Source organism: Mustela putorius, unplaced genomic scaffold (assembly GCF_011764305.1).
Source record: "Mustela putorius furo isolate JIRA1106 unplaced genomic scaffold, ASM1176430v1.1 tig00003899_pilon_pilon_pilon, whole genome shotgun sequence".
Lineage (NCBI taxonomy): Eukaryota > Metazoa > Chordata > Mammalia > Carnivora > Mustelidae > Mustela > Mustela putorius.
The window spans coordinates 1,179,365-1,200,319 of NW_025422048.1; the positions used below are offsets into that span (position 1 = coordinate 1,179,365).

The 20,955-nt window shown below is 57.8% G+C and overlaps 1 protein-coding gene and 1 long non-coding RNA gene across 6 annotated transcripts; both read left to right on the forward strand.

The window, feature by feature from the left end:
• Window positions 1-6,291: 6,291 nt before the first annotated feature.
• IRAK1 (interleukin 1 receptor associated kinase 1) lies at window positions 6,292-15,420 on the forward strand. 5 transcript variants are annotated; one of them, XM_045068112.1, is made up of 14 exons: window positions 6,292-6,427; window positions 6,515-6,682; window positions 6,827-6,958; window positions 7,052-7,158; window positions 7,323-7,526; window positions 7,759-7,823; window positions 7,974-8,088; window positions 8,854-8,972; window positions 9,417-9,624; window positions 10,018-10,083; window positions 11,583-11,819; window positions 12,374-12,794; window positions 13,177-13,320; window positions 13,737-15,420. In XM_045068112.1, exons 1-14 carry the CDS (start codon window positions 6,292-6,294, stop codon window positions 13,796-13,798), a joined length of 2,184 nt encoding a protein of 727 aa, XP_044924047.1. In that variant the 3' UTR covers window positions 13,799-15,420. The 5 variants fall into 5 exon arrangements, with proteins under 5 accessions (XP_044924047.1, XP_012905554.2, XP_012905553.2 ...); XM_013050100.2 differs by having other exon boundaries at window positions 7,338-7,526; XM_013050099.2 differs by having other exon boundaries at window positions 6,292-6,682; window positions 7,338-7,526.
• A 1,601-nt stretch (window positions 15,421-17,021) lies between these two features.
• On the forward strand, window positions 17,022-17,743 carry LOC123388491. The gene is made up of 2 exons (XR_006602996.1): window positions 17,022-17,166; window positions 17,398-17,743. It is a non-coding gene; the product is annotated as an uncharacterized LOC123388491 (long non-coding RNA).
• Window positions 17,744-20,955: the final 3,212 nt, after the last annotated feature.

Below are 20,955 nucleotides of genomic sequence, written 5' to 3' on the forward strand. Positions count from 1 at the left end.
TGTTTGTGCTACAGGAAAAGGGGAGTCCAGCCTGAAGCAGCTGGATCTGAGACTCGGGGCTGTCCTAGCACTGAAGAGCCCCCTGCCTGTGGGGCTGCCTGCCTGGTCCCCCGGCTGTAGAAGCCCCGCGCTTGGTGTGGGAAGCAGTGTCACCAGTGACTCCAAAGGCCTGCGACGTCCTCACCATCCAGCACCACCTGTTTCTTGCTCCTTTCTCATCTCTGCAGGATGTGCCCCAAGTGCTGATTTGTTGGGGAAAAAGGGAGTTCTGACTAGTGTCCCCGCAACTAGGAAGGTGAGGGTGAGGTCTCCCTCTTGGTCTCTGCCTGTCCCCTGAGGACATTCCCCCTGGTCTGCTGTCCTTGGGGCCGAGGGTCTAGGTGAAGTGATGCGCCTTTCTGCACTCAGAGGTGACGACAGAGGCCTGAGCACGTCCTGTGGTGTGTGTCCCCCTCACCCCTCACCAGCGAGAGCCCCTGGGCCAGAGGGAGGCAGGCACAAGAGCAGGCACCCAGACCCTCCCCAAGGGAAGTCCGGCCTTTGAGTCTGGAGAGCATTAGCGAAACTTGCAAATTGCCTTTGCTTCCCTGCCCCCTTCTAGCTTACCTTTTCTCAGGTCCTCAGCAGCGAGAGACAATGAGATGAAAAGGCCAAGAGGTTTGGCTCCTGCTCACTGGTAGTCCCTCTCCCTTCAGTGTTTGTGTGTCCAGTGACAAAGGTGTTCTTCCTGGTGACCCTGATTATATCCAGTATCTTAGACGCTATACGCATAGGCCTGCTTGGTCTCCTCTATCCCGGGCTTTTGTTTTGCTTTTTAGCTTTGCTTTTAGTTTTTCTGTCCCTTTAATTTAATGCACTGACTAGACACACAGAGCAGTTGAATTTTTATATATATATCTGTATATTGCACAATTATACACTCATTTTGCTTGTGGCTACACACACACACACACACAAACACCTGTTAAAATTATACCTGTTGCTTAATTACAATATTTCTGATAACCATAGCATAGGACAAAGGAAAATAAAAACAAACAAACAAAAAACAAACAAAAAAAAAAACAAAAAAAAAATACCACAAAAAAAAAAAAAACTACAAATCTGTCTGCTGGTCACTTCCTCTGTCCAAGCAGATCTGTGGTCTTTCCTCGCTTCTTTCAAGGGCTTCCCTGTGCCAAGCGAAGGAGGCTCCGGGCAGCATCCGGGTTTTGCACTGTTTCTCCCATGCTTGTGAGAGAGGTCCCGGGATGCTGGCGCGGGACAGTTCACCTCAGCGGGCGGGTGTAAGAGCGCTTCCTTGCCCTGGCAAATTCGGGAATGTAGCTGGTACCACCTGGCCCCCTGCGACCTCCGCGTGGGGCAGCTGGAGTGCACCAGGGAGGGGCTGGCCTGACCCACCCCCAGCCCTCCCAGGGGCGCAGGCAGAGCGGTCTTGCACAGCCAGCCAGCTCGGCGGGCCTCCCCGCCAGTAGGGCTTCCACTTCGCTGAGGCTGGAGGGCAGATGGGAGGCCCATCACATCTCTGAATGTGTGAGTTGCACCGGGTAGACACCAGGGACCCCACAACCACATACGAGAGTCCACTGGGTCCCCTCTAGGAGGTAGCAAAGACTCCAGAAACACCCTTTCTCTTTTTCCCGATCCTACGAGTAACTGCATTTGCTTTTGTAATTCTTAATGAGCAATACCTGCTAGAGAGTTTAGCCGTAACAGTTCTTTTTGATCATTTTTTTAAGTAATTAAAAAACACCAAAAAAAAACCAACCACCACCACCACCCAGAAACTCGTTCTTCCAAAGCAGAGAGCATTATAATCACCAGGGCCAAAAGCTTCCCTCCCTGCGTCGTTACTTCTTCTGAGGCCTGAACCAAAAGAGAAACACTCGTAAGCCGTTCGGGTGGCCAGGCTGCCCGCGTGCCCCTCGGAGGACCCGAGCTGGGGCAGCCTCTGGGCCCAGTCCGGGGCCCGCTCCCGCCTGCGCTCAGTATTAGCAGTGCGCCGCCGTGTCCTTGCCCGCCCGGCCCGGGCTGCTGCTGCTTGCCGCTAACAGGTGGGTGTCCGCATGTGTCCACGGGTGCGCTCTCTGACTGAGATCCGAAATCGGCGCCCAACTTAGCCTCACCCGGTGACCTCCTGCCCGCCTGGACGGAGCAGGGCCCACCCAGTTGAGTGTTTCTGGGGAGCCGGACGGTGGAGTGCAAAAAGGCTTGCAGAACTTGAAGCCTGCTCCTTCCCTTGCTACCAAGGCCTCCTTTTCCGTTCGATTTGTCACTGCTTCAATCAATAGCGGCCGCTCCAGAGTCAGTAGTTGCTGAATATTTGACCAAATATCACCAGGACTGTTACTCAGTGTGTGCCGAGCCCTCTCGTCGCGCTGGGCTCCCGTGTACCCGGACACTGTAGCGTGTGCTGTGTCGTACACGTGTTTGCCCTCCTCTCCTCCCTCATCCTTCCATCGTTTCTTCCGGGGCTTTTCTGTTTGGGTTTGGTTTGGTTTTTATTTCTCCTTTTGTGTTCCAAACATGAGGTTCTCTCTACTGGTCCTCTGAACTGTGGTGTTGAGGCTTATATTTGTGTAATTTTGGTGGGTGAAAGGAAATTTGCTAAGTAAATCTCTTCTGTGTTTGAACTGAAGTCTGTATTGTAACCATGTTTAAAGTAATTGTTCCAGAGACAAATGCTTCTAGACACCTTTTCTTTACAAACAAAAGAATTTGGAGGGAGGGGATGGTGACCGAGATGAGAGGGGCTGTCCTTCTTCCACAGGAGGGGAGATCCGAAGAGGTGACCCCGGCCCCGAGCAGCCAGATGCCACCCGAAGTAATTAAGCCTAAGCCAACGGACCAAACAGCTGATGTGTTGCCATTTTCAAAGTCAGAGCAAAACCAGGTTTTGTTCCACCCAGTGGATTCTGTTGCCTTTCCCCCAACTCCCGAGATTATTAGCATCATCATTATTTTTAAGGACAGACGAGGTTGATGTTCCTTCAAAGGGAGACAGGAGGGGTGTGACAGAGCCGACCTTGCCTCAGTGGGAGAGGCATAGGGCAGGCCTGAGGAGCAGAGCTCAGGATACAGGTGGCCGTCTACCTGGAGACCTCCGCTGTGGCCACAGGTCCGGTGTATGTTGACAGGACCGATGGGCCACTCTCCACCTGACGCAGCTCCTCCTGGACGGGCCAGGTGGTGGGCGGTACCGTTCAGGACAACCCCCCATCACATCCCACCCAGTCCCAGAGTACACAACAGTAACGTGACCTCTAGATTCTTCACCGTCCTGGGTGATGGGACAGTGGTGGAGGGGTGCACTCTCTTTGCTGCCATCTGATCCCCAGCACAATTTGGACATGAGAAACCCCACTCCCCTTCTCCTGGCCAAAGCAGATCCTTCTGAGAAAAGCCATTACCCCCACCAGACATTGTTTTGGGCTCACGGAACAGGGACATCCCTGTCCCCTGTCCCTCTCTGCTCGCCACCCCCCCCAAGGCGAAGACAGTGCTGACTCTCATGAGTATTTGCACATGGGTTTAGTATCAGGAAGGACCAGGCAAGGTGGCTGCCCCCCCCCCCGAGTCACAGGGACACTGGCCACTCTAGACAGAGGGGCTCTAGCTCGGAAGCCCGGTGAGGGTGGGAGAGAGGTGTGTGCGGGATAGGGAGCAGCCTAGGACAGACTTGGCTAGAGATGGCTCCAAAGCCCTCCATCACATTCACCTTCAGTTTTTGTGTTTTGGGACAATTACTTTAGAAAATAAGTAGGTCGTTTTAAAAACAAAAAATATTGATTGCTTTTTTGTAGTGTTCAAAAAAAGGTTCTTTGTGTATAGCCAAATGACTGAAAGCACTGATATATTTAAAAACAAAAGGCAATTTATTAAGGAAATTTGTACCATTTCAGTAAACCTGTCTGAATGTACCTGTATACGTTTCAAAAACACCCCCCTCCCACTGAATCCCTGTAACCTATTTATTATATAAAGAGTTTGCCTTATAAATTTACATAAAAATGTCCATTTGTGTCTTTTGTTGTAAAATCAAGTGATTTTTTTCATAAGGTTCTTTTACTATTTGAAAAGATGGGCAGCACGCAGTTTTATTTTATTTTTGTAAGTTTTTTAATACGTGTGAAAGCAAAGAATACTCAGCATGCCTTTCTAAGTGACGCGTTTGCACCTTTTGTTGGGAAGTACTGTATCCTGTGCTGTTAGCATTCTCGATAAATCTCTCTGTGAAAGTGACTCAAGGTCTGGGCTTTCATTATCAGCTCACAGGACAGCCTGCTGCTGTGTTTCCGGATTCCGTCCGGCTGTCCCTGAACACCACCAGCCGCTCTCAGGACTGTCTTGGGAGGCAAGACCAGCCTGCTCCACACCCTTACTGCCTCCCCTTGGCTTCCAAGGCTACCTTCGTAGGCACACTGCTGCCGCATGTCATGGGGAGCTCTGGGGTGGCAGGCTGGGAAGGACCTGGCACAGGCTTGGCCGCCGAGCCCCAGGGCCGGAGGCCAGCGCGCCTCGGCCACCCTGCACAGCTACACAAGTGCCCCGCTCCAGGGTGCCCCCTCTGTCCAGGTGCTTTTGGCTGTCTGGCCCCTGGACCTCTAACCTGACACCTTCCCGTGGCCTCTGCTCACCAGGCCCCTTGCCCAGAGGGGTCGCTGTCATCACTGTGGGGTTTGCAGACCTTTTGCCAACCTGGCACTCAGGAGCTGCCTGCCCGGCCACAGCTGTTCCCAGCAGGCAGAAGGAACAAGCGCTCAGAGGCCAGCATCACAGGAAAACAAATGCGGGCACAGCCGCTAGAAGGTGCACTCGAACGTCCTGGCTTTGAAGGTTAAAACAAAGGGTTGGCATTCGACCCATGTGTATTGGGCATGTGTCGCGTGCCAGGCCCGTCTTGGGAGCTGCTGTCCCGCAGGGAGCGAGGACAGAGGCGCGACCCCGCTAGAGCTGCGGGCGTGCGAGCGTGCTCCCTGCCCGAGCCCGAGTCCGCGGTCTTCGTCAAGGCGGTGCCCGCGCGAAGCCGCTGGGGCCAGGGTGGGACCTGCCATGGCTCTGGCTTCCGGGGAGAGAGGCTCCCGTGGAGGCCCAGCTTGAGAAGACAGCCTTCCCGAAGGGGAGCCCTCTGGGGCCAGGATGGAGGGGGCGGGTGGTGAGTGAAGGAGACCCGTTGCCATGCAAGCGCTCGTCCGACTGGACCAACAGAAGACGAAGGTCCTGTGGCTGTGGGTTCTTCCCGGGGGTCCTCAGGGGAGGAGGGCGTCGTGGGAGCAGTGGGCTGGGGGAAGGATGGACTCCAGAGACGTTCGGGGAAACGGCCGGGTAACGGGGCTGTGGGAATGGAGGAGCGCCGGCGAGCGCGAGGGAGGCGGCGGCGGCGGAGGCGGCGGCGGCCGGGCGCTGCGGGTGGCCAAGAGGGCGTCAGACTAGGAGGGCGTCAGGCTAGGAGCGCACGCGGCGTCCGGGAGGCCGGAGCCCGCTGTCCTCACGGGCGGGGAGGGCCCCCGGAGCCGGAAGCACGACGCGGGAGGGAGGAAGCGGAGAAGCCGAAGGCCTGTCTTATGCGCTCGTGGGAAGAAGGCACCAAAGAAGGAAAAGTTGCAAACACCGCAAAGCGCCAACACTTGCTGGAGCAGGGGCCTGGGGTGGAAAAGATGCGATGCGGGGGGCGGAGGCGGCGGCCAACAGCGCTCTGAGCCGGGGCAGCCCGCCGTCCCAGCTTCCAGATGGTTCTCCCTGCACCCGGCCTCAGGGCCAGCCGACAGGGACAGGACGCGGCCGTGACCCACGCCTGACCCTGCCCGGGATCTCTGACAAGGTCCGCTGCCTCCTGAAAGAAGCCCGAGAGTTTATAAGGAGGCGGCCCAGGGCGCCCGCCAGGCCCGGCTCGAGCCCTTTCTGGAGAACGCCCCGGCCCTTGCCATGCCCTTTGCCCCGGTGCTCGGATCCACGCTCCTCCACCCCTCAGAGTCCCGCTCAGGCGGCCCCTCCTCCGAGAAGCGCGCCTCGCCGCCCAACCGGACCGAGGGGCGCGGCCTTCGCGGGGAGAAACCGCGCGCGGCGCCCCCGTGCGGCCGAGGGCCGGGGTGGAAAACGGCGGCCGCCAAGGGCAAGATGGCGGCGGCCCCGGGCCCCGCCCCTTCCGTCTCGCGGGGCGCTGCACGAGGCCGGCTTAAAGGGGAAGTGAGTCAGTGTCCGCGGACCCGGCCGGCCAAGGCCCGCGCCCGCCGCGGCCTCCAGAGGCCCGGAGAGGCCCCGAAAGGCCCTGGCCCTGCGGCGGCGGCGGCCATGGCCGGTGGGCCGGGGCCGGGAGACCCCGCGGCCCCTGGCACCCAGCACTTCTTGTACGAAGTGCCTCCCTGGGTCATGTGCCGCTTCTACAAAGTGATGGACGCCCTGGAGCCCGCCGACTGGTGCCAGTTCGGTGGGTGGCGGCGGGCGGGCGGACGCTGGGACGGGGGAGGGGCGCGCTGGTCCCGGGCGCCCAGACTTGACGCCTCCCGGCCCGCAGCCGCCCTGATCGTGCGCGACCAGACGGAGCTGCGGCTGTGTGAGCGCTCCGGACAGCGCACGGCCAGCGTCCTTTGGCCCTGGATCAACCGCAACGCCCGCGTGGCCGACCTCGTGAGCATCCTCACGCACCTGCAGTTGCTCCGCGCTCGGGATATCATCACGGCCTGTGAGCGCCCGGCCCCGGGGAACCCCGGGACCCCGGTCTGGGGCCGGAGCCTGCCACGGGGCCCCTCCCTCCCCCACTCCCCCCCCTACCCCCCCCACCCCCGCCACCTAGCCCTAACTGCCCTTCTCTTCCCATGTGTCCCAGGGCACCCTCCTGCCCCTCTCCTGCCCCCCAGCACCAGCACCCCGAGGCCTAGCAGCCCCCCTGCACCCTGTGAGGCCAAGGTCCCCCGCCCCCGGAAGTTGTCGACGTCAGCCGCCACAGTCCCCTCCCCAGGTAAGAGGGCCCGGGTGTCGGCCTTGATGGACCTTTGGAAAGGGCCACCTTGACCATGCTCTGTGCCTGCCTCTCACTGGTAACTTTATGAAGCTTTTCCAGACTCCCAGACCCATTCTGGGGCTGAGCTCGGTCCTGTCCCAAGCCCTGCCTCCCGCCAGCAACCACCACCACCATACCCAGCCCCTTCCTCCACCAAGGTAGGTTGGTGCTGCCCCCAGGGAAAGATTCAAGACAAGGAGCAAAACAGTGTAGCCTGTGGGTACCCCAGCCAGCCTAACAGGGCCAGCCAGGAGGCAGCTGGGCTGGGGGGCACTTGTGACTTTAAGACCGCAGGAATAACAGAGGACCTCACCTGATCCAGGATCTCTGCCCACAGCCTAACCCGGAGAGCCCAGTGTCCCCCCTGCAGGGAGCCCAGGCCTCTCCCTTTTGCTGGCCCCTCAGTGAGATCTCCCAGGGCACCCACAACTTCTCAGAGGAGCTGAAGATCGGAGAGGGTGGCTTCGGGTGTGTGTACCGGGCGGTGATGAGGAACACGCCGTACGCAGTGAAGAGGCTAAAGGAGGTGGGTGTACCTTCCCCGCGAAGGCCCTGGCAGGTCATTGACAGACCCTCGCTTTCTGGTTCTTCTCCTCTGCTTCCCCACGTACCTCCTTCAGCGCTCTGACTGCCCAGTTCAAGGTTCCCAGCCCCTTGGTGGTTCTGGGCCCGGGGCAGGAGCCAGTGAGAGTGGCCACCAGGCCTGGGCTACCGGAGCTTCACGCCGCCTCTCCGCTCTCGTTTGCCGGGGGCTGCAGGGGGCGGACCTGCCGTGGGTCGCAGTGAAGCAGAGCTTCCTGACGGAAGTGGAGCAGCTGTCCCGGTGAGTCTGGGGCACCCCTCCTGGCTACGGGCGGAGGGAGAACCGCGTCAGGGCCCCAGAGCCCACCAGGCCCGGCCCACCCCCACAACCAGCTGGAAAGCATGGCGGAGGCTGGGGGCCAGAGTGCTCAGGTCCTGCTTTTCCAAGCAGGTTCCGTCACCCCAACATCGTGGACTTTGCTGGTTACTGTGCTCAGAGCGGCTTCTACTGCCTCGTCTATGGCTTCTTGCCCAACGGCTCCCTGGAAGACCGCCTCCACTTCCAGGTAGCCGTCCGTGGCCGGGCCCCTTCCCGGGGCCCACAGCACTCTCAGCGCCTGGCTGAAGCGGGGTGCGTGGCCTGGGCTCTCGGGCCCTGTGAGCTGATCCTGCCAGCGGGCAGGGGCCGGGCCCCAGGCTTGGACCCGAGGCGGGCTGCCCGTTTCGCCTGGCACCCTTCCCGTGCTCTCCCCTGGGCCGTTCCCGCAGGCCTGGGAGCCTGGGTCGTGCTGCCTCTGACAAGGGGGTTATGGACTCAGGGCCCCGATTCATGCCCCTTCATTTTACTAGCAGAGTAGCTGGGGGGTCTTGTCAGCGTGGCCCTCGAGGACGGGGGGCAGTGACCAGTGAGCCGCCCTGTCTGGACCTGAAGCTGACCTTCCTCTGGCCACGCATCTGCAAGCCACGAGGGCTGGCAGCGGTACGCAGGGCATTTCAGCTCTTGGGACAAGCGTGCTATGCCGGGGGGAGCCGGAGAGAATGCCTCTAACACCATCCCGGTCGCCCCAGGGAGAAGGAGGAGCACCCTGAGTCCTGGTGCCTCCGGGAAGCACAGTGCTCGTTCCTACAGAGCAGCGCAGTAGCTCGGGCCCCGCCTCCTGGGGAAGCGGCTCCTGCAGACTTTACTCCTTGTTTCCCAGAAGAGGAAAGTGAGACCCAGAGAATGAAGCGGCTTGTGTAGAAGCCACAGTGACAGGTGGAAGGAGAGTCCGGGTCAAGGAACCACGGCATCACAGCCTCTCCTGTGCCCTTTGCTTGCTCTGCCGCTCTAGACCCAGGCCTGCCCCCCACTCTCCTGGCCTCAGCGACTGGACATCCTTTTGGGCACAGCACGCGCCATTCAGTTCTTACATCAGGACAGCCCCAGTCTCATCCACGGGGACATCAAGAGGTGAGGAGGAGACAAAGCCAGGCCCTCGGGGCCTCTGAGCGCCGTGAGGATGGAGGCTGTGGCAAGGGAAAGATGTTCCCAAACCTTCTGCCAGCGGGCAGCAGAGGCCCTTGCCCTCTGAGTCCCAAGGAGCCCTGCTCTGGGTGTCTCCCATGAGAGCAGGCCCGCCCTCTCCCGCTGGAGGCCGAGGTGAGGGAGGGGGTGGAACCCTGAGGCCTGGGACAGCAGAGCTGGGGGCCCTGGGTCACCGAGCACCTGCAGTGGGACAGGTGTGGAAGCAGAGGTCAAGGACGGGCGTCCCGCCCCTCGGCGAGCAGGGACTGAACCGTGTGAGGGAGCCCCCCATTAGCTGGGCCACCCCGAGTCCGGTGCTGTCAGGGCCCAGCAAGCATGGGCTGCGGAGCTGCCCAGGACTGACCTGACCCTGCTCCTTCCCTCCCCAAGTTCCAACGTCCTCCTGGATGAGAGACTGATGCCCAAGCTGGGAGACTTCGGCCTGGCCCGCCTCAGCCGCTTTGCGGGGGCCAGTCCCGGCCAGAGCAGCACAGTGGCCCGGACGCAGACCGTGCGTGGCACCCTGGCTTACCTTCCCGAGGACTATGTCAAGACGGGGAGGCTGGCCGTGGACACGGATACCTTCAGCTTTGGCGTGGTGAGCACCTGGCCCCTTTCCTCGGCAACGCAAAGACAGGAGGGCCTGGATCATTCCGTAGCGGACCAGAGGCCAACCCGGCAGCAAGCTGACAGGAGCCTTGGCTCTGGGGCCCCTCTGCCCCTGACACGGCCCTCCCGCCCCGTGGGGCACTGCCTGCATCTCGTTTCCGGTTTGCAGTTTTGCAATCCTTTTCCTCACGTGAGCCCTCCAAACCACTGTCCTGATCTGCCCGTCCGAGGGCTGTGCCCATCAGCCTCGGTGGCCTCTTCGGGCCTGGCTGCCCCGACCAGCCCACAAGCCCCCCCCGCCCCCCCCCCCCCCCCCCGCACGGGGCCCTCCCTGCTGCGGCCCCGGAAGCCACCGCCACACCCTCTGTCCTGCCCTCCCCAGGTAGTGCTGGAGACCCTGGCTGGCCAGAGGGCCGTGAGGACGCATGGTGCCCGGACCAAGTACCTGGTGAGCGTCCTGAGGTGGGGCAGGGACTGGAGAGGGAGGCAGGGCAGGCGGGCAGAGGGGGTGGGAGTGGGGAGCGAGGCAGGGAGGCAGAGGGGAGAGGGAGGCAGGCAGGCAGGGAGAGGGGGTGGGAGGAGGGAGAGAAGCAGGGAGGGAGGCGGGAAGCGCTACTCCCCATAACCAACAGGTGCAGCCCTGGAGGGTGGAATGATCTGGAATCAGTGCCCCACAGAAGCCAGCCTCGGCTACTGCTGACTCATCTATGAAAGTAGGCAGGGCTCCAAGCAGCTTCCCTTGACCTTGCTGAGGAAAAACCTGTCTGTCTGCTGCAGACGCTGGGGCCTTTCCAGAATCCACCTGGGCTGGGAGAGGGGAAGGGGCCATCCCGGGGGCTCCGGGGCCAGAAGCTGCAGTGGCAAACAGAACACAGGGCCCTGGGAGAGGCTGTGGGGGGAAATGGGGCTACCCCCACCCCGTCGCTTCTGTCTGCCTCTCTGTGGGCCGAGGTGGCGCGGGCTCTAGTCCCAGCCTCATGGTGCTCCGCGCTGGGCCCGCTCTGCCACTTGCGAACAGACCCTGGGCGCGTGCCGGGAGCGCGGCGTACAGCACCGGCTCCCTACGGTCCAGGCCCCGCGCCGTCTTCTGCTCCCTCCCGGGCTCGGGGCTGTGTGTGTCCGGGAGCGCGTCTTGGGGGCTCTGGGCTGGAATCGGGGAGCCAGCCGGTGGCTGTCTGCGTCCGTCTGCGCGTCCCGTGTGCGGAGCTGAGCCAGCGCGGGCCGCTCTCCTGCGTGCCGGGTCCCTCCGGGTCTGTCTTTGGGCCTCTTTGCATCCTTCCCATTTCGTCTCCATGCCGGGGCCAAAGCGATGTCTCAGAGACAAAACGAGATCGTGGCAGCCCATCCGCTTTCCCACTGTGCTTGGGAGGAAGGCCCAGTCCCTTAATGTGGCCACAAGCCCAGGTCCTGCCACCACCAGCCTTCTCTCTGTCCCCCAGACTCAGCCAGCTCCCCACTGCCTGCCCCCGGGCCTTGGTTTGAGCCTTTCCTTCTGCCTGAGAGGCCACCCCCTGACCCAGGTGCTTCCTCCTTCATCTCAAAAGCCAGCATGGCCTCCAGCCTCATTTGCGCCCGTGGGTACCTCTCTGCGGGGTGCTCCCTGTCCTCTTTGGCTCTGACCTCTGGCTGGTTTGTGCCTTCAGATCCCAGCTCCCAAGTGACCACTTGCTCGGGCCCCAGTCAGAAGCCCCGTGGCCCGTCTGTTTTGCTTTCCCGTTGCCTTAGAGGCTTGTTGGTGTCTCTGCCGCACCGGGAAGTCAGCTCTCCGAAGGTGGGCCCCGGGGCGCTCTTCCACTGGCTCCCAGGGGCCTGGGGCAAAGCTGGGCACACGGTGGGTGCTTCATCAATCTCAGAAAGGACCACAGGAGTCAGCGATGAGAGCCTGGGGAAGAGGGCTGGAGGCATGCCCACCCAGGGATAGCTGAGCTCATAGGATCTGTCCCACAGAAGGACCTCGTTGAAGAAGAGGCTGAGGAGGCCGGGGTGACTCTGAAAAGCACCCGGACCACAGTGCAAGCGGGTCTGGCCACAGATGCATGGGCTACCCCCATTGCCGTCCAGATCTGTAAGAAGCACCTGGACCCCAGGCCTGGCCCATGCCCGCCCGAGCTGGGGCTGGCCCTGGGCCACCTGGCTTGCTGCTGCCTGCACCGCCGGGCCAAGAGGAGACCCCCCATGACCCAGGTAGCCCTGGGAGGAGGTGGGGGTAGGGAGGGAAAGCCACTGAGACCGGCTGCCCATGGCAGGGGGTGGCTGTCAGAAACCCCAGGTTTCGGGTGCTACCCAGGCACCTGCCACACCGCTTCCTGGGGACAGAGTCTCCAGACGTTTTTAGCACGCTCTTCAGTTCTGCTTGGGGTGGCTGGAGCCCCTCGCCAGACCCCACCTGGGAGATGGAGAGGAGCAGAGGGCTTTTACTGGGCCCCCTTCGGGGCACTCCAGTGCCACTGCACCTGCGTTTTCTCTGGCCCCCGCCCGAGCGCCGCTTCTTCCCTCTGACGCTAGGGCAGCTGGGAGGCTCTGTGTGAGGGCGGTAGGGCCGTGAATTTGCTTTCCAGAAGACGGACAAAAGCCACGCTCAGTCCTTCGCTTTAGTGGCCAGTGACTTCTTGGCAGTCTTTGCGACGTGGATAAAAAGCCCCGAGGTCCCCAGGTGGCCCAGAGCTGCCCTGTGGTAGGACGGCAGCATGCTGGGGCAGGGCCCTGTCCCGCCCTGAGAGTCCCTTCTCCCCCCACAGGTGTATGAGAGTCTAGAGAAGCTGCAGGCGGTCGTGGCAGGACCTGTCCCGGAGCCCGATTCTGCTGGCCGCAGCCCCTCTTCCCCGCAGGAGAACTCCTACATTTCCCAGCCCAGCAGTGCCCCGTGTGGTGCCAGCCCCCCGGAGCCCCGGGCGCTCCCCTCGGGAGCACCAGCCCAGGCCCCAGAGTGGCTCCAGAAGGGCCCCAACCAGCCCGTGGAGAGTGATGAGAGTGTGTCCGGCCTGTCTGCCGCCTTGCATTCCTGGCGCCTGACCCCGAGCTGCCCCCCAGACCCGGCCTGGCCAGGCAGCGCAGGGCAAGAGGCCACCGCGTGGGCCCCGACACCCCTGGGGAAGGCCAGCTGGACCCAGGAGTCGAGCTGGGGGAGTGGCCCGGGGCTGCAGCTGACAGCTATGGAAGGTAGCTGGGGACAGGTGCCGGGAAGAGGGACCAGGGGCCTCTCTTGGTGACAGTCCCCACACCCCACCCCCAGTCTGTCCTCAGCAAGCTCTGGGCCTTGACCTCCAGGTGGGTGACAAGAGGCCAGGAGCTCACTTCCTGAAAGCCAGGAACAAGGAAGGCTTTGTTCAGGGCCAGGTTCCCGGCCTATCCGGGAGCCGGGGCAGCAGTGCGGCCCCTTCCAGGCCTTTCCTGCAGACACGGCACAGAGGACTTCTGTCCCAAAGGGGCGGGAGTTGAGCTGGGGGCTGGGAAGAGCTGCGAGGCCAGCAGCGGCTCGGAGGAGCTCCCAGGGCCCGTGGCACAGCACCCCCCCAGCTGAGACGTGCTCTCTCCGCCCCAGGATCGCTCCTGAGCAGCTCGGTGGCCTCGCAGCCGCCGCAGATCATCATCAACCCGGCCCGACAGAAGATGGTGCGGAAGCTGGCCTTGTACGAGGACGGGGTCTTGGACAGCCTGCAGCTGCTGTCATCCGGCTCCCTCCGAGGTAGCCTGGGACTAACTCCAGGGCCGCCCGGCCCGCTTCCTCCTGACTGGCGAGCAGCACAGCGTCTGTTCCCTGAGGGTGTGGGGCAGCTCCAGGGCAGCGGGGCTGTCCCCCCCTTGGGGACAAGGCCTTGTGGGAGCCTTCTCAACTCCTCCCGACAGCAACACCTTCCCTTAGCCTAGGGTGCCAGTCCCCCCTCCAGTTGCTTCCAGAACATGCGAAGCTCCAGCAGGTACTTTCCCTTCCAGGTGGCCTTTGAAGAAGTGCTCAGGAACAGGAACTCCTGATCGCACAGATGCCCCGGGCAGAGAGCGAGGCCCGGCCGGGCCCTGGGCCCCGCCTCCTGGCAGCTGGGGCATCGCCCTTGCGTGCTCACTGGGCCCTTGTGTGCTAACCGGAGGCCTTTCCTTCCACAGGCTCAGGTGTGGGACCCCAAGGCAGGCCTGGGCCCGAGGAGAGTGACGAGTTTCAGAGCTGATCTGTTCACGCGGCGGATAACCCAAGCCTGGAAGCCGAAGTTCTCATAGTCGGGAAGTTCTCATGCTCCCGAGTCCTCAGCAGCCAGGGGTGGGGTGGGGGGTGGGGGGGCTCGCTAGGGGCCTCCTCAGGCGGAGAGCTGCTCCAGGGCAGGGGGGCGGCCGGGCCGGCTCCGAGCCACCCCGGGCCGCAGCCGTTGGCAGGGCAGGGCCTCTCAGAGGCCAGCCCTCAGGCGGTCAGGGGCCAGGAAAGCCCTTCTCGAAGGAGGGGTGCGGGGCCGGGGCCGGGGGTGGGGGGCGGGGGGAGGGGCGCGAGAGGAATGCCTGTGCCCGGGCTGCTGGCTGCTCAGGCCCGGGAGGAGCGGCCGGGGGGGGGGGGGGGTCCGGTAGCGTGGAGCAGGGGGCTGGCTCCCCTGGGAGCTGGCCAGGGCGGCCCCTAACGCTTCTCTCTGGATGTGGCTGAAGCCCCAGGGGACTGGGGCCTCTCCGTAGAACAGAGCCTGTGGGTCCCGGGGCCCTCCCCGCCGTTTGTAACTTGGGAAAGCGAGGCTTGTCTGTTCTGGGGTTCCCCTCTCATCGGGCCCGTGTCTGCCAGCTGCCCCGGGGACCTGGGGGGCGAAGCCTAATGTGATGGCCTGCTGGCCAGGCCCCCGCTCCCCCCCCCCCCAGGGGACACCCACTGACGGGTGCCAAGCCTGCCCAGGCTCCAGAGCCCACTGGCTGGGTCTCACTCAGGGCTGGGCCCCAACCTCCAGTTCCCCCGACAGCGGGAGGCCCCTGGCAGGTGGGAGTTGGAAGCGAGACAGAGAGGGAGGAAGAAGATGGGACTCCCGTTCCGAAGAGCGAGTCGGTCTCACGGCCTTGTGCGGCTCGGAAAGCGGCCCGGGCTCCCGGCTGAGGTCACCAGTCACACTACATGCCCCACGGAGCCCGGCGCCGCCCAGGTGCGAGCTGGCCGGGAGGAATAAACGCTCACGTGTCGATCTCTGGCTGTGCTCCCGGAGTTTGTGGCCCTGAGAGGCTCGAGTCTTTCCGATGCTTTTCACCTCGGGGTTCCCAGCCCACCCAGCCCAGCGTCAGACCCGCCGCCCTGCCCCGCCCCCAACAAGTCCTCTGGGGCCATTGTTCCCCCTGCCTGCCAGCAGCTTTTTGTGGGGTTTGGTGCTATTGTAGATGGTACCTTAATTTTATTTTCTTTCCTTTGGGTCGCGGGTGGGGGGCAGAAGGAGAGGAAGAGAGAAAATCCCAAGCAGGCTCCATGCCCAGCACGTGGGCCCATCTTGAGGCTCCGTCAGCCAACCCCGAGATCACGAGCTAAGCCCAAACCAGGAGTCCAGAGGCGAGCCACTGAGCCACCTGGCGCCCCTTCATTTTGTCTTCTCGCTAACCACGGGACGGAGAGGGAGCCTGATGTGAGGCTCGATCCCTGCAACGGAGTTGTGTCCGCGTTACTTAGGTTTGCTGAAATTCAGTTAGTAGCTCCAGCAGGTTTCTGTTTCATCTTTTGGTACCAAAATCAAGGAATGGACCAAACTCTAGGCGTTTTGGGGGTAAACATCTTGGAATAGTCTCCATATGCAGTCATTTCTTCCAGAAATAAAGGTACTTCTCACCTCTTCTCCAATCTGTATGCCTTTCCCTTCTTTTTCTTGCCAACTGCGCTGGTTAGGGCCTCGAACCCATGTTGTGTGGAGGTGGTGAAGACGGACGTCATTGCCTTGTTCTCAGACCTGGGTGTGAAATGGCTGTCATTCTGTCTTTCACCTCTGCCAGTATCTCTTGGGAATTTTTGCCTGTGTGCTCCTGAGGGACATTGACCTGCAGTTTCTTGGTAACATGTCTCTGGTTTTGGTACCAGGGCCCGCATAAAAGCAGCTGGAAAGCCTTCCCTTCTCCTGTGTCCTTAAAGGGCTCGGAGTGCTTGGGGTCCCTCAGTGTTCACCAATGAAGCCATCTCCACCCGGGCCCACAAGTTCCGTTCCTTCAGGGATGCCTGGCTGGCTCCGTTGGTCATGTGTGCGCCCCATGTCGGGGCTGGAGATTACATAAAAATAAAATCTTAAGATTAAATTCCCTCAGATAACTGGGCCATTCGGATTTTGTTTCTTCCTGTGTCTGTTTCAGTAATTGTGTCTTTCAAGGAATTTGCTTGTATCTCAGCTGACCTGGAGTTGATAATACCCCTTCACCCACCCTTCACGGGATCTGCACTGATGGCCCCTCATTGCTTGCATTGGTGTTTTGTGTCTTTTCTTTGTTTCTTGATCAGCATAGATAGAAGCTTATCAATTTGTTTGGTCATTCTAAAGAAGCAAGTTTTGGTCTCAGTTTTTCTCCTTTTCTCCATTTTCTCTTGATGATTTCCACTCTTTTATTATTTCCTTTCTTGTGCTTATTTTGGAGTAATAAAAATTATTTGGGGCTTAATTTACTCATCCTTTCCAGCTTTTTTTTTTTTTGGTTTTTTAAGATTTTATTTATTTATTTGACAGAGAGAGATCACAAGCAGGCAGAGAGGCAGAGAGAGAGAGGAGGAAGCAGGCTCCCGCTGAACAGAGAGCCCGATGCGGGACTCGATCCCAGGACCCTGAGTCATGACCCGAGCCGAAGGCAGCAGCTTAACCCACTGAGCCGCCCAGGCGCCCCTCCTTTCCAGCTTCTTAAAGTGTAACCTTAAATCGTTTCTTTTAAACCTTTTTCTCAGGGCACCTGGATGGCTTGGTCAGTAAAACATCACTTAAAATAAAAAAGTAAATAAATCTTTTTTCTAACATAAGCGTTTAAAGCTATAAATTCCCTTTGAGAACATTCTGTGCATTTTGGTATGTTCTGTTGTCATTATCATTGAGTTCATAATGTTCTCTAATTTCCCTTTTAATTACTTCTTCAACCAATGACTTCCTTGGAAGGAGTTTTGTTTTTTTTTTAAGATTTTATTTATTTATTTGACAGACAGAGATCACAAGTAGGCAGAGAGGCAGGCAGAGAGAGGGGGAAGCAGGCTCCCCACTGAGCAGAGACCCTGATGCGGGGCTTGATCCCAGGACCCCAAGATCATGACCCAAGCCGAAAGCAGAGGCCTAACCCACTGAGCCATCCAGGCACCCCAGGGAAGGAGATTTTTTTTTTTTTTAAGATTTCATTTATTTATTTGACACAGAGAGAGAGAGATCACAAGTAGGCAGAGAGTCAGGCAGAGAGAGGTGGGGAAGCAGGCTCCCTGCTGAGCAGAGAGCCCAATGCAGGGCCCGATCCCAGGACCCCGAGATCATGACCTGAGCTGAAGGCAGACGCTCAACCCACTGGGCCACCCAAGCGCCCCTTAGACGTAATTTCCAATTATTTGGGGATTTTGCCTATCACTTTTTAGGTGTTTTTTTTTTTTTTTCTTAAAATTTCTTAACCCATTTTCTTTCTTATTTATTTATTTGACAGAGAGAAATTACAAGTACACTGAGAGGCAGGCAGAGAGAGAGAGAAGAAGGAAGCAGGCTCCCCGCTGAGCAGAGAGCCCGATGCGGGACTCGATCCCAGGACCCTGAGATCATGACCTGAGCCGAAGGCAGCGGCTCAACCCACTGAGCCACCCAGGCGCCCCTAGGTGTTTTTAATTACATTGTAGTACAGAGAATTTACTCTGATTTCATGTCTTAAAAATATTGAGACCTGGTCTATGGCTTAGCACATGGTTTAGGTCGGTGAACGTTCCATGTTTATTTGAAGAGCGCGTACATTGTACAGTTGGGTGGTGTGTTCTATAAATGTAGATTAGCTCGAGGTGGTTGCTAGGGGTGTCCAAGTCTTCAGTATCCTAACTCATTTTCTCTCCCAGTTTGCTCTGGCCGACTGAGAGAACAGTAGCGAAGGCTCCAAATGTAAATTTGTCCTTCTCCTTTGGGTTCTGTCAGATTTTGCTACATCTAATACAGTTCCGTTGGCTGCATTCACATTTAGGAATGTTATGTGCTCTTTCCATTTGAACGATTTTATTTATTTGAGAGAGAGGGAGCGAGAGCACAAGCAGGGGGAGGGGTGGAGGGACAAGCAGGCTTCCCACTGGGTGGGGAAGCCCGACGCAGGGCTCCATCTCTGGACGCTGAGATCATGACCTGAGCTGAAGTCAGACGTTTAACTAACTGAGCCACCCAGGCGTCCTGCACTGTTACTTGTTCTTGATAAACTGACCCTTTTATCAATTATTTTTTAAGATTTTATTTATTTATTTATTTATTTGAGAGACAGAGGTCACAAAGTAGGCAGAGAGGCAGGCCAAGAGAGAGGAGGAAGCAGGCTCCCCGCTGAGCAGAGAGCCCGATACAGGCTGGATCCCAGGACCCTGAGATCATGACCTGAGGCGGAGGCAGAGGCTTTAACCCACTGAGCCACCCAGGCGCCCCAAACTGACCCTTTTATTATCAGGAAACACCCCTCTTCATCTCTGGAAATGTTCCTTCTTTTGCTATCAGCTTTGTTGGGTGTAGTCACTCCCACTTCCTTATGCTTAACTGATTTCTCGATACTTTTTTTCTGTTCTGTTCTTTGAACTTGCCTGGGTCTTTATTTAAAGTGCACCTGTAGACAGCACGTGGTTTGTTCTTTCTTTTTTAACCATTCTGATAATCTCTGCCTTTTAATTGGCCTGTTGAATGGTCGGCTTTAAGGCCGCCTCTTGCTATTTGTTTCTGTCCCGTCTGTCCTTCGTTCCTTTTCTCCTCCATTCCGGACTTCTTCGGGATTAATCAGATGTTTCTGATCTTTTTTTTTTTTTTTTCTCTCCACTCTTGGCTTGTTAGGGCTAACAACGGAGGCCACAGGTTCAACTCAGGAGACCCCTTCCTGCACCATGATCTGAAAGAGCCTTAAGGCCAAAGTCCAGGCTGCTCACTGGGGTCGCTGCATTTGGTTTCCTTCTGATCACAGTCTGGCACTGCCTATTTTCAATATTTTGCCTGCATTCTAGTTGTTTACAATCAGAAGGCTATTCTAGTATTTGTCATCTGCCATGGCCAGAGTCACAAGTTTCTCCTCTCTTCTGAGGAGCTCTTCACTCCTAAGGTCGCCCCGCCTTTCTCCTGCATCACCACGCCTGTCCCAGTAGCATCCGCTCTCGACCCAACACCTCTCTCCAATTACAACTCCAATTCTTTGTTCATCTTTAAACAGTTTATTTTATTTCATTTACCTTTTTTAAGGAGTGAGCAGGTGAGGGGGCAGAAGGAGAGAATCTCAATGAGGCTCCACTGCCAGCATGGTGCCCGGCACAGGGCTCAGTCTAACCCTAACCCTGAGATCAAGTGACCTGAGTGGAAATCAAGAGTCGGATGCTGGAGGCACCTGGGTGGCTCGGTCAGTTAAGTGTCTTTGGCTCAGGTTGTGATCTCGGGGTCCTGATGTCAAGCCCTGTGTCGGGCTCTGCACTCAGTCTGCTTGTCCTGCCCTCCCCACCCCATGCTCGCTCGCTCTCTCTCATTCTCTCTCAAATAAATAAGATATTTTTTAAAAAGTTTAATGCTTAACTGACTGAGCCACCCACATGCCCCTGTTCCTCTTGGTAGCCAAACTTCTCAAAATAGTTGTCTATTTCCTTACATCTCCCCATGGCCTCTTCAACTCCTTTTTTTAAAAAGATTGATTGATTGATTGATTGATGAAAGAGAGAGAGAGAGAGAGAGCACAAATGAACGGGAAGAGTTAGGGAGAGGGAAAAGCAGGCTCCCCACGGAGCAGAGAGCCTGATGCGGGACTCCTCCCCAGGCCTCCAGGATCATGACCTGAGCTGAAGGCAGATGCTTCACCCACTGAGCCACCCAGGCACCCGTCTTGGACCCCTTCTTTTGTTTTAATTTTTAATTTTTTATTAACATATAATATATTATTAGCCCCAGGGGTGCAGGTCTGTGAATTGTCAGGTTTACATAGTTCACAGCACTCACCATAGCACATGCCCTCCTCAATGTCCATAACCCAACCACCCTCTCCCTACACTCCTGCCCCAGCAACCCTCACTTTGTTTTGTGAGATTAAGAGTCTCTTATGGTTTGTCTCCCTCCTGATCCCATCTTGTTTCATTTTTTCCTTCCCTACCCCCCAAACCCCCGACCTTGCCTCTCGAATTCCTCATGTCAGGGAGATCATATGATAATTGTCTTTCTCTGATTGACTTATTTTGCTCAGCATAATGCCCTCTAGTTCTATCCACGTCCTTGCAAATGACAAGATTTCATTTCTTTTGATGGCTGCATAGTATTCCATTGTGTATATACACCACATCTTCATCCATTCATCTGTTGATGGACATCTAGGCTCTTCCCATAGTTTCGCTATTGTGGACATTGCGGCTATAAACATTCGGGTGCACGTGCCCCTTCAGATCACTACATTTGTATCTTCGGGGTAAATACCCAGTAGTGCAATTGCTGGGTTGTAGGGTAGCTCTATTTTCAACTGTCTGAGGAAACTCCATGCTGTTTTCCAGAGTGGTTGCACCAGCTTGCATTCCCACCAACAGTGTAGGAGGGTTCCCCTTTCTCCGCATCCTCGCCAGCATCTGTCATTTCCTGACTTGTTGATTTTAGCCATTCTGACTAGTGTGAGGTGGGATCTCACTGTGGTTTTGATCTGTATTTCCCTGGTGTCGAGTGATGTGGAGCACTTTCTCATGTGTCTGTTGGCCATCTGGATGTCTTCTTTGCAGAAATGTCTGTTCGTGTCCTTTGCCCATTTCTTGATTGGATTATTTGTTCTTTGGGTGTTGAGTTTGATACGTTCTTTATAGATTTTGGATACTAGTCCTTTAATCTGATATGTCGCTTGCAAATATCTTCTCCCATTCTGTCACTTGTATTTTGGGTTTGTTGACTGTTTCCTTTGCTGTGCAAAAGCTTTTGATCTTGATGAAGTCCCAACAGTTCATTTTTGTCCTTGCTTCCCTTGCCTTTGACGTTGTTCCTAGGAAGATGTTGCTGCGGCTGAGGTCAAAGAGGTTGCTGCCTGTATTCTCCTCTAGGATTTTGATGGATTCCTGTCTCACATTAAGGTCTTTCATCCATTTTGAGTCTATTTTTGTGTGTGGTGTAAGAAAAGGGTCCAGTTTCATTCTTCTGCATGTGGCTGTCCAGTTTTCTCAACCCCATTTTTTGAAGATACTGTTGTTTTTCCA

Bases quoted from the DNA above. Each gene is read 5' to 3' on its own strand.
- IRAK1 (XM_013050099.2), top strand. From the start codon at position 6,292: ATGGCCGGTGGGCCGGGGCCGGGAGACCCCGCGGCCCCTGGCACCCAG. The intron at 6,683-6,826 runs GTGAGCGCCCGG...CATGTGTCCCAG, and splicing joins TCGGGATATCATCACGGCCT to GGCACCCTCCTGCCCCTCTC. The intron at 13,321-13,736 runs GTAGCCTGGGAC...TTCCTTCCACAG, and splicing joins GTCATCCGGCTCCCTCCGAG to GCTCAGGTGTGGGACCCCAA.